Source organism: Pongo pygmaeus, chromosome 7 (genome assembly GCF_028885625.2).
Source record: "Pongo pygmaeus isolate AG05252 chromosome 7, NHGRI_mPonPyg2-v2.0_pri, whole genome shotgun sequence".
Taxonomy (NCBI): Eukaryota; Metazoa; Chordata; class Mammalia; order Primates; family Hominidae; genus Pongo; species Pongo pygmaeus.
This window is the reverse complement of record NC_072380.2, coordinates 38,097,854-38,108,476: the sequence shown is the minus strand read 5'-3', so window position 1 is coordinate 38,108,476 and position 10,623 is coordinate 38,097,854. Positions and strand designations below refer to the sequence as shown.

Genomic DNA, 10,623 nt, shown 5'->3' with positions numbered 1-10,623 from the left:
AAGTGGAGAACCCCAAACTTACACATCTTAGTAGAGGGCGCCATCTTCTGGCCTGGACCCTGCCCCCTCCCAGCCTGTGTGTGCCCGAGGACCAGGCTCTCCTAGGCTCCCAGTAAGTACATCCCACATGTGTGACTGGGAAAGACAACCAGCTTTCTCCTTCCGTGGCTGGCTGCAGGATCATAAAACTGCATTTCCACTTTACAATCAATCAGGTTGGGTCAGGCAGGATTTCAAGGCTTCTGTCCTAGGTAGATGGGCTCTGTAAAGTCCCGCTTAAAAAAAAAGTGGAGGTAGGTTCAAGATCTGCACACAACTGGGGATGAGGGGAGTCTGATGCTCTGCTGTGTGATCATGCAAGGAACTGTTCCCAGTGCAACTTATGTCGCTTTCAGGGACACTTTCTTCATCCAAGTAAGAATGTCAACCACACTAAAACTAATGGATGTCTGAGTGGTGTGTGTGTGCGGGTGCGCATGTGCAAATGTATCTTAATATTTAACTGTCAGACAGCCAGAAATAAGCTCTCATCCTGTATCTCACGCTAATGCGGAGGTCTAGAAAAGGGTGGGGGGCTTGGACTGCCGGATCTCACCCATGATTAATGTGCTGAAGCCCCCTTCTGTTATGATACTAAAGTAATTCAAATTGAAGAGAAAGGACCGTTGGGTATTATTGTGTCTCTTGGCCCTCCAATGTGATCAAGCCCCATGGGAATGGATGGGATGTCTCTGAAAAGGAGTAGTGATTCTCACACTCTGAGAAAGAAGTCTCTTAGGGAAGGGATGGTGTCTTTAGGTTTGGATATCACGTGTAAAAACTGGGTGTGGAAAAGAAGGGACTGACACTTCTTAAAGGTATGTTTTGTTCTGCTTGAGATGGAGTCTCGCTCTGCCACCCAGGCTGGAGTGCAGTGGCGCGATCTTGGCTCACTGCAACCTGCGCCTCCTGGGTTCAAGCGATTCTCCTGCCTCAGCCTCCCGAGTAGCTGGGATTAGAGACGTGCACCACCAAGCCCAGATAATTTTTGTGTATTTTTAGTAGAGACGCGATTTCACCATGTTGCCCAGGCTGGTCTCAAACTCCTGAGCTCAGGTGATCCACCTGCCTAGGCCTCCGAAAGTGCTGGGATTACAGGCGTGAGCCACCACGCCCGGCTAGCTCAAGGTTTTTTAAAAAACATCTCAATCTGCGTGCTTGCGCCGCTCCAGGTCTCCATCACTCCATATTCTTTCACTCCAAACTCCTTTAGACATTCCTGCCTGGCCTCCAAAAGCATTTGGGTTTGCCTCTCTGGGTTTTATTTCAACTTCCTCATTTTACAGTTGAGAAAAACAGGAGGTAAAGAGAGGAAGGAACCTGCTTTAGGAAGCAGCTCTGGAAAGCAGAACAGTTTCCTGCTCCCGCTCTCTCTCTACTACTCTCCCTTTAAAAAATATACTTTCTTCTATGGCCAAATTAAACATTCATTACCAACCTGCGATTCCCTTAGGACTTTAAAAGGAGGGTTGTTCAGGGGTGACAACGATCTCCTGTCTGTTATACGTGTCCATGTAGGCAAAAACTTTCCCAAATTCAACCCCGGTCTAGGTCCCAAAAACTACTACAGACAGCAGGGAAACCAGAGAGCTACAGTTCAGACCAGGAACCTCCTCTCCTAGCTCACGTTTCTACCCGAGCCCGCGGAGGAACAGACCGGAAGTGGCGCGCAGCCTTCCAGCGGAGGGAACCTCCTATGCCGCCGTCGCGCTGGCCGGAAGACGGGGGTGCAACCCTTTGAAGTGTCCCCTCCTACTTCTTGCTGCTTCACGGTTGCTGTTGCAGACCCAGGAGTCTCTGAAGGCTTCCGCGGCTTTGGGGCCGGTTGTGAGATGCCAGGCAGAGGCCGCTGCCCCGACTGCGGCTCCACGGAGCTGGTGGAAGACTCGCACTATTCGCAGAGTCAGCTGGTGTGCTCCGACTGCGGCTGCGTGGTCACCGAGGGGGTCCTTACCACTACCTTCAGCGACGAGGGCAATCTCCGAGGTACTTGTGGCCCTGGGGACAGCCTGGGGCGGTGGAGGGATTAACATCAGATTCCTTTTGTCTCCCCTTTCCCCCCGTACTCCTAACTGTAACGCACACACTTAATTTGAGAGAAAATGACCTAAAGTGAGCGAGGGAGCTGAAGGAGATGGGGGCTGCCATTCATCTGTGTTTTCCCAGCACTTAGTATCGGGCATAGAGGTGCGTGTAATAAATATTGAATAAGTGAAACAGAAACAAAGTTCCACTCATCTTGCCATGTCTGGTCATTGTGGAAGGATTGCCGATATGATTATAGCAGGTATTATTACCCTGAAATAGTTTTAAGCATAAACTGGCAAAACATCACTTTTCTTTGCTTTCCAAGTTTCTGACCAGTGCAGCCTTCAAAATCTGCAGCCATTGTCTGGGTGGGGTGGCTTACGCCTGTAATCCCAGCGCTTTGGGAGGCAGAGCCGAGAGGATTGCTTGAGCCCAGGATCTCGAGACCAGCCTTTGTAACGTAACGAGACAAGTGCCTAAAAAAATTTTTTTAAATTAGCCAAGTATGGTGGCATACACCTGTAATCCCAGCTACCCAGGAGTCTGAGGTAGGAGGATTGCTTGAGCCTGGAAATTGAAGGCTGCCGTGAGCTATGATCGCACCGCTGCACTCCAGCCTGTACTATAGACGGAAACTCCTTAAACAACAACAAAATCTGCTACTAGGAAAATTGCCTGTATGGAATGTACTGGAAGGATGACTGGAAATTTGGAACACTTGGAGCTGCTTTAATGCAGTCCTAACCTTTCCCAGTCTCTGTGTATTCGGAACCGCTTGTAGACATAGAAAACCAGATGGGGCCTTTTACTGTGCAGCAGCAGATGCTCAATGATTTGAATTCTGTGTCCTGGTTTTGTGTGGTGGGAGGGCAGGGGTCTGATGAATAAAGGCTAAGCACACTATTTGTTATTTATTATTTTACAGAGGTAACATATTCCCGAAGCACAGGGGAAAACGAACAAGTTAGTCGCAGCCAGCAACGAGGTGAGAATTGACCTTTTACGACACAGTGGCTTTAAAGAAGACTATCCTAGGCCAGGTTCTGTGGCTCATGCCTGTAATCCCAGCACTTTGGGAGGCCTAGGCAGGTGGATCACCTGAGGTCAGGAGTTCAAGACCAGCCTGGCAAACATAGCGAAACCCCGTCTCTACTAAAAATACAAAAATTAGCCGGGCATGGTGGCATGTATCTGTAGTCCCAGCTACTCGGCAGGCTGAGGCAGGAGAATCGCTTGAACCTGGGAGGTGGAGGTTGCAGTGAGCTAAGATGGCGCCACTGCACTCTAGCCTGGGTGACAGAGTGGGACTCCATCTCAAAAAAATAATAATAAGCTGGGCGCGGTGGCTCACGCCTGTAATCCCAGCACTTTGGGAGGCCGAGGCAGGCGGATCACGAGGTCAGGAGATCAAGACCATCCTGGTTAACACGATGAAACCCCATCTCTACTAAAAATACAAAAAAATTAGCCAGGCATGATGGTGGGCGCCTGTAGTCCCAGCTACTCGGGAGGCTGAGGCAGGAGAATGGCGTGAACCCGGGAGGCGGAGCTTGCAGTGAGCCGAGATCGTGCCACGGCACTCCGGCCTGGGTGACAGAGCGAGACTCCGTCTCAAAAAAAAAAAAAAAGTAATAATAAAAAGAAAACTATCCTGGTGGCCTAGCCCAGCTTTTCACTTTTCCTATTTTCAGCATTGCTGGTATGAGGTAGAGTAGAAGAGAATGGTAATTAGGAATTTAAAATGGGGATGGTGGCTCACACCTGTAATCCCAGACTTTGGGAGGCCGAGACGGGCAGATCGCTTGAGGTCAGGAGTTCAAGACCAGCCTGGCCAACATGGTGAAACCGCGTCTCTACTAAAAATACAAAAATTAGCTGGGCCTGGTGGTGCACACCTGTAATCCCAGCTACTCGGGAGGCTGAGGCAGGAGAATCGCTTAAACCCGGAAGGAGGAGGTTTCAGTGAGCCAAGATGGTGCCACTGCACTCCAGCCTGGGCAACTGAGCCAGACTCTGTCTCAGGAAATAATAAAATAAATAAAATAAAATAAATAGGGATGGTTCTGAGAGAGGCAGCAATTCAGTATAAGGTTTGGGTTTGATCAGACGTATGTTTGGGGTGCATCTAAGAGCCTGAATAAAACTTTAGCTTGGCCCTGAATCAAACCAGCCTGCAAAAACTAGTGGGCTGAAATGTGACTTCTTTACATAAATGTTTTTGTGTCTTTAGAATGACTATACCAAGTGTCACTCCTGTCTATGCAGAAAGGTACATAATTTGTGCATCTGATATCTGAGGCAAGTTTAGCAGATCTAAGTAAGTCCTAGCAGAATTTTCTAGGAGTTGCATGATAGCTCCTTTGACTCCTCTAACTCTTGCTGTGGGTTTTTCCTAGGTCTCCGGCGAGTAAGAGACCTTTGTCGAGTTCTGCAGTTGCCACCAACATTTGAGGATACCGCGGTTGCCTACTACCAACAGGCATATCGGCACTCTGGCATCCGAGCAGCCAGGCTGCAAAAGAAGGAGGTGTTGGTTGGGTGCTGCGTCTTAATCACCTGCCGACAGCATAACTGGCCCCTAACAATGGGAGCCATCTGCACGCTGTTGTATGCAGATTTGGATGTGTTTTCTAGCACTTACATGCAGATAGTGAAGCTCCTGGGACTGGATGTGCCATCTCTGTGCTTGGCAGAACTGGTGAAGACCTATTGCAGCAGGTACGTCCCTGGTGGGAGACAGTAGAATGGGATGGGATGGGTCCTTAGACCTGAATCCTTTGACCTTTGGCCATCTCTTTTTTTTTTTTTTCTTGAAACAGAGTCTCACTCTTGTCACCCAGGATGGAGTGCAGTGGCGCGATCTCAGCTCACTGCAACCTCCGCCTCCAGGGTTCAAGCTATTCTCCTGCCTCAGCCTCCAGAGTAGCTGGGATTACAGGTGCCTGCCACCATGCCTGGCTAATTTTTTTGTTTTTCTTTGCATTTTTAGTAGAGCCAGGGTTTCACCATGTTGACCAGGCTGATCTCGAACTCCTGACCTCAGGTGATCTGCCCGCCTCGGCCTCCCAAAGTGCTGGGATTACAGGCATGAGCCACCGTACCCGGCCTTGGCCATCTCTTTTTTACCAAAGCCCATGTAAAAGGATGTGGGAGAAAGATCTTTAGTTTATACTTGTACTAATAAGGTTAATATTGTTTTACATTTTTAGAATGCTATAATTTTCTTTTTTTTGAGACCGAGTCTTGCTGTGTTGCCCAGGCTGGAGAGCAGTGGCATGATTTCGGCTCACTGCAACCTCCACCTCCCAGGTTCAAGTGATTTTTGTGCCTCAGCCTCCCAAGTAGCTGGGAGTACAGGTGCATGCCACCATGCCTGGCTAATTTTTTGTTTTTAGTAGAGATGGGGTTTCGCCATGTTGCCCAGGCTGGTCTTGAACTCCTGGACTCAAGCGTTCCACCCACCTCAAGCCTCCCAAAGTGCTGGGATTACAAGTGTGAGCCACTGCACCCCGCCAAAGAATGCTGTAATTTTCAAACCCCTTTGCCCTCACAGCACCCTAATGACTTGGGGAAAACAGGTCTGAGTCTTGGCACAGGGCTGCTGAGTTGCGCCACTCATGTTATGTGCTCTGTGCATGGCAGTTCCTAGAGTTGTGCTGTGCCATGGGCTTTGTGGCTGAATGCCCAGCTCTGTCTCAGCAGGATCATCTGCAGAGGAAGCTGAAAGTATATTAGTTAATGACATAACTGGGCTTAAAAGCTAAGCCTTTTCTAGTTTTTTTAAAGACAGGGTCTCACTCTGTCACCCAGCCTGGAGTGCGATGGCGCCATCATAGCTCACTGCAGCCTGGAACTCCTGGGCTCAAGCAGTCTGCCCACCTGATCCTCCCAAAATGCAGGTATTACAGTCGTGAGCAGTGTGCCTGGCTCTTTTCTCATTTGAAGTAGCTATGTCCTTTTCTTTTTTCTGATAAATAACGTTGAAAGCAGAGGCTGTTGGTGTCAAATAGCCTTGTATTTGAAGCTTGGTTACTGCCTGGCTGGATGACTATGGGAAAGTTTTTTAACTATACATGCACATAAGATGGTGCACGTGCACGTAGATTAAATGAGAACGTTGTAAAGCACTCAGAGTAATGGCGACTGGGAGGCACCCAATAAATGTTCGTGCTCTCCTCCATCCCTCCGCCTTCCCCTAACAAATGGAAGACGCCCTGTTTTCTCTCACTACCTTTATTAACTTGCTGCCCAGTGAGCTTGAGTATTCCTGAGGACAGAATAGCTTCCCCATGTTGAGTGGGCTGCCTTTCCTCACTGTGGGAGAGCAGCCCCCATATCATTACGATCCAACCCTCATTTTGGTTATTTCAGCTTCAAACTGTTCCAAGCTTCACCTTCTGTGCCAGCCAAATACGTGGAAGACAAAGAGAAGATGCTGTCTCGAACATTGCAGTTGGTGGAGCTGGCAAATGAGACGTGGCTGGTGACTGGGCGGCATCCCTTGCCTGTCATCACTGCTGCGACTTTCCTGGCTTGGCAGTCGCTGCAGCCTGCAGATCGGCTTTCATGTTCCCTTGCGCGATTTTGTAAATTGGCAAATGTGGACCTGCCCTACCCCGCGTCCTCCCGCCTGCAGGAGCTGCTGGCTGTGCTGCTGCGGATGGCTGAGCAGCTGGCCTGGTTACGAGTTCTGAGACTTGACAAACGGTCTGTGGTGAAGCACATCGGTGACCTTCTCCAGCACCGCCAGTCACTGGTCCGCTCGGCCTTTCGGGATGGGACAGCAGAAGTGGAGACCCGAGAGAAGGAGCCACCGGGGTGGGGACAGGGACAGGGAGAAGGGGAGGTGGGAAATAATCCCTTAGGTTTGCCCCAGGGGAAGCGGCCGGCCAGTCCTGCCCTTCTCCTGCCACCCTGCATGTTGAAGTCCCCGAAGCGGATCTGCCCTGCACCCCCTGTCTCCACTGTCACTGGAGATGAGAACATTTCTGATAGTGAAATAGAACAGTATTTGCGTACCCCTCAGGAAGTTAGGGACTTTCAGAGAGCCCAGGCTGCTAGACAGGCTGCCACGAGTGTCCCTAACCCTCCCTGATGGATATCCATTGGGAGCACTTCATCCTGTTCTGACAGCTTGATAGCAGTCCTGTCATAACCAAGGACGGAAGTGTACACGAGTCCATAGGTATTGCCTTTCTTGTTTGAAGGAACCAAGAGGGGCTCTGCCATTAGTTGGACCCTGGGTCCTGGAGTAAAGTCAGGAGTGCGGGGATGACTGTAGGTAGGAGAGATTCCCATTCCTTGGTGTGGGAGAGCAAGTTGCCTATGTCCATGTTCTGTGAGATGGCTTTCCTCATAGATGGATGGGAAAATGTCAGGTTCTTTGCTGCTGGTTTGAATTGGACACACTGCTGCGGCTCCTCCTGCAGGCCTGAGGGGGCTTCCCTCTGCTTGTGTAGCAGTTGGCATTCCCAGCAGTATCAACCCTCAGAGGAGCAGGAACTGGGGAATTCCTGGCCCTACGTGATTCACAGGCATTGGTGGGTTTGTGTGTATGGTGTCATGAGATCCTCTACCTCATAACAAAAGGACAGTGGGTAGACTAAGGCAGTAGCTCAAAGGGCTTTGCAAAATTTTAATATATTAAAACAAGAGGCATCTGCTAGAAAACATTCTATTGTATAAAACCCAAGTTCTTAAAAACATGTTTTCTTTGGCACTTTCATTCCCTCCCTCCCCTTTCCCCAGCGTATTGCAAAAAGCTCTCCAGTGCTAAGGCATTGGCAGGGTGTGTAAACAGCAGCCAGCATATGTGGAAGAATACAAAGCTTTTTTTTTTTTTTCTTCTAATATGTCCGTGCAGCAAGCATAAATAACAGGACCCATTCCAAGGAGTGTGTGTGGGTTTTCCCCCTCCCGTGTCCTCTGTCACCTTGGTGATGAGGCCAGGGTGATGTGAAGACTGGGAGAGAACCCTAGGTCAGACCTTGGTTTCCTGTTGCTCTTCCCAAGACCCAGGGTTCCCTCTGTTTCCATTTGGTCCTGTAGTGAAATGCTGGTGGTTGGTTTTAGGTTGGGGAAAAGACGGGTGCTGGTGTTTAAAAGGAGTGAAGGCATAGGCCCCTCATGATCTGCAAGGACCCCAGTCACTGCCTCTGGGCTTGGCTCGAGCTCCTGGGAGTCGGGAAGCTTGTTTGACATTTTATAGGTTTCTCTCTACTGTGGAGCTGGAGATCAAATGATTGGGATGGTTCTTCCTCTGGCCTCATGGAGGCAAGGAAGTGCTCTTCCTTAGTCCCTCGGTGGTGTAAGGCTGAGACTAGGGAGATGGGTCTTGTAACTGAAAAGTAACTGCTTCTCCAAACACCACCTGCAGCTTTCTGGGGCACCATTGTTTACAGGACTAGCTTTAGGGCATGATTAGATTCTGCCCCAGTTCCACCTGCCCGCTCCCTCTACTCCCCTCAGTTCACCCACAGGCACCTGGCAGTCAGCTGTTGAGGTGCAGGGCCTCGGCTTTCTCCCGGTGTGCCACCTCTGAACCCTGCTGTCTGGTTTAAGTACCACTCCTGTGGGAATGGTGGCATTGTTCCTAGTTGTGCCCGGTTCCCATTCCCCTCCCCCAGGACTGGTTGATGTCTAGAGCGGCCTTTCACGTGGCCCCGCCCTCCCCTCTTGCATAGTGGATCTGAAAAGCAGCACCTTGTGACTTAACATCACCTGCTTCATGTGCTGGGCCGGCTCTCGTGCCAACCAAACCCGGGAGGAAAAGGGACCTAGGATCTAGACGGGCTGGGCTGAAATCAGTAGAGGGCAGGGAGGAAAGAACACAGTTCCCACGCTCTCATCTGCTTTGCTGGTGAGGCTGATGGCCCCCAGTGAGGCCGCATGGACAGTAGGCGGGGTGGGAGTACTTGGGGCGGGTCTACCTGGGATGTGCTGTGCCCTTTCACACAGACGGAGGCCTTCCCCGTTCCTGGGAGGGCACCGACAGTCAGACTGCCCCGGGCTGGACGGAAATGTATTATGCGTGTTTCTGGGATTGTCTGTCGCTACCCCAGAGGGATGCCCTCTAGGCAAGTGGGGAACATCTGCTTGTGGGCTTCCTCCAGCCATCGGCTCCTCTGCCTCCAACCTGCTGACTACGGAGACACCTTGGAGGGCACCGAGGAGCGGGGGAACGAGCCGCGTCGCCCGCCCCACCCTAGACGGTGGTTTCGCTCTTCCAGAGTCCGGTCTTCATGCAGCCGCCGCTGGCTACCTCCGCGCCCATCACGGTGACGTCGTCGTACTTGCCCGCCTTGGGGGCGCCGTTTAGGCTGGCGGCGTTGAGCGGGTACGAGCGGCGATGGCTCTCCTTCTCCAGCGCGCCGCCGCCCTTGAGACTGTCGCGGCTGGCGCTGCGGCGCTGGCCTGCCCGGCCCGCCTCAGAAAGCGGCGCGGCGCTGGTGTCGCTGCCCTCGGACGGCGTGAGCATGGGTTCGCCTTCCAGCTGCAGGCCGGCGCCCGGGCTGTTGCGGCTGCTGCCCAGGTAGCTGTCGGTGGGGCTGTTGTGCAGACTGCCGCTCTCGCTGGACAGCAGCTCCGGCGCCCCCGCCGCGCCCCCGCGCAGGGCCTTGAGCCGGTTCTTGCCGCCGGCCTCCCCCGCGCGGTGTCCCTTGGCCCGGCTCTTGTGCGCCCGACGCCCGTGGTGCACGTTGTTGGGGTGGCGGTGGGCGAGGTTCCCCCGGGTGCCCGCGGGCTCCGGCTCTCCTTCCCCGCGGGCCGCCGCCCCCGCCTCGCACACCTGACTCTGGGCCAGCTGCAGGTTGGTGAGCTTGCAGGGGCCCAGAGCCAGCGGGTGGCCGCTGCTGCTGCTTGGGGAGGACTTGAGGGAGGGGGGCCCCTCCCCGAACACCGGGGAACCGTCCTCTGCGGCGGCGGGCAGGGCCCGGGGCGGGGCGTGGGGGGCCGAGGGAGAGGCAGGGGGACAGCAGGCGCGCCACGAGGCTCTCACGTCCCTCCGCCTGGCACAGTGGTGAGTGAAGACGAAGAGGCCCAGGGCGGAGGCTGCCACCCCGTACAAGCAGCTGCACACCACCCGGGGCAGCCAGCGCTGGGACACTGCCAGAGCCCCGCAGGCCCACATGGCCAAGTACAGGAAGTGCGTGGTCACCAGCGCCCCTAGCTGGACTCCCGGAGAATAGAGGCTGTCACCATCCTCCGGGGGCCCGGGCGTCCCCACCCGCGCGCTCCCAGTAGCAAGAAGGGAACCTGAGTCACTCAGGAGGGGGCCGCTGCCCCTGAGCCTGGTGGAACCCCTCAGCTCCTCCCCTGCCTCCAAGGAGGCCCTGCTGTTGCCCGCCTTGGGGTTCTGTGCCAGAGGACCCCGTAAGCGTAGCCCGGCGCACAGGAAATAGATCCAGGTGATGAGCAGAATCAAAGCCACCGGGATGTAGAAGGCGCCAAGGCTTGGACGCCACACCAGCCAGCAGCTGCAGGAGACACAGAAGCAGTGATGAGGACAGGGGGCATGGCTGGGGTGAGGCTGGGGGCCGGGGTGGCTGGGGAGACAGG

The 10,623-nt window shown here is 53.2% G+C and overlaps 2 protein-coding genes across 3 annotated transcripts in view; one reads left to right on the top strand and one right to left on the bottom strand.

The window, feature by feature from the left end:
- The first annotated feature begins 1,678 nt into the window (after positions 1 to 1,678).
- BRF2 (BRF2 RNA polymerase III transcription initiation factor subunit) lies at positions 1,679 to 7,770 on the top strand. The gene is made up of 4 exons (XM_054498929.2): positions 1,679 to 2,025; positions 2,993 to 3,052; positions 4,464 to 4,785; positions 6,439 to 7,770. The coding sequence occupies exons 1-4, from the start codon at positions 1,872 to 1,874 to the stop codon at positions 7,160 to 7,162; spliced, it is 1,260 nt and encodes a 419-aa protein (XP_054354904.1). The 5' UTR covers positions 1,679 to 1,871; the 3' UTR covers positions 7,163 to 7,770.
- The window catches only part of ADGRA2 (adhesion G protein-coupled receptor A2), a 45,295-nt gene continuing 42,354 nt past the window's right edge, over positions 7,683 to 10,623 (bottom strand). For both annotated transcript variants that reach the window (XM_063668625.1, XM_054498928.2), the window contains exon 19: positions 7,683 to 10,541. In XM_063668625.1, coding sequence (XP_063524695.1) covers positions 9,272 to 10,541 — 1,270 coding nt within the window. In that variant the 3' untranslated portion in view covers positions 7,683 to 9,271. The remainder of the gene's footprint in view (positions 10,542 to 10,623) is intronic.

What these genes read in the sequence shown, in the direction of transcription:
- BRF2 (XM_054498929.2), top strand. Translation starts at nt 1,872, where the DNA reads ATGCCAGGCAGAGGCCGCTGCCCCGACTGCGGCTCCACGGAGCTGGTG. An exon ending in TAGTCGCAGCCAGCAACGAG is followed by an intron (nt 3,053 to 4,463) that starts GTGAGAATTGAC and finishes GGTTTTTCCTAG; the next exon opens with GTCTCCGGCGAGTAAGAGAC. An exon ending in GTGAAGACCTATTGCAGCAG is followed by an intron (nt 4,786 to 6,438) that starts GTACGTCCCTGG and finishes TGGTTATTTCAG; the next exon opens with CTTCAAACTGTTCCAAGCTT.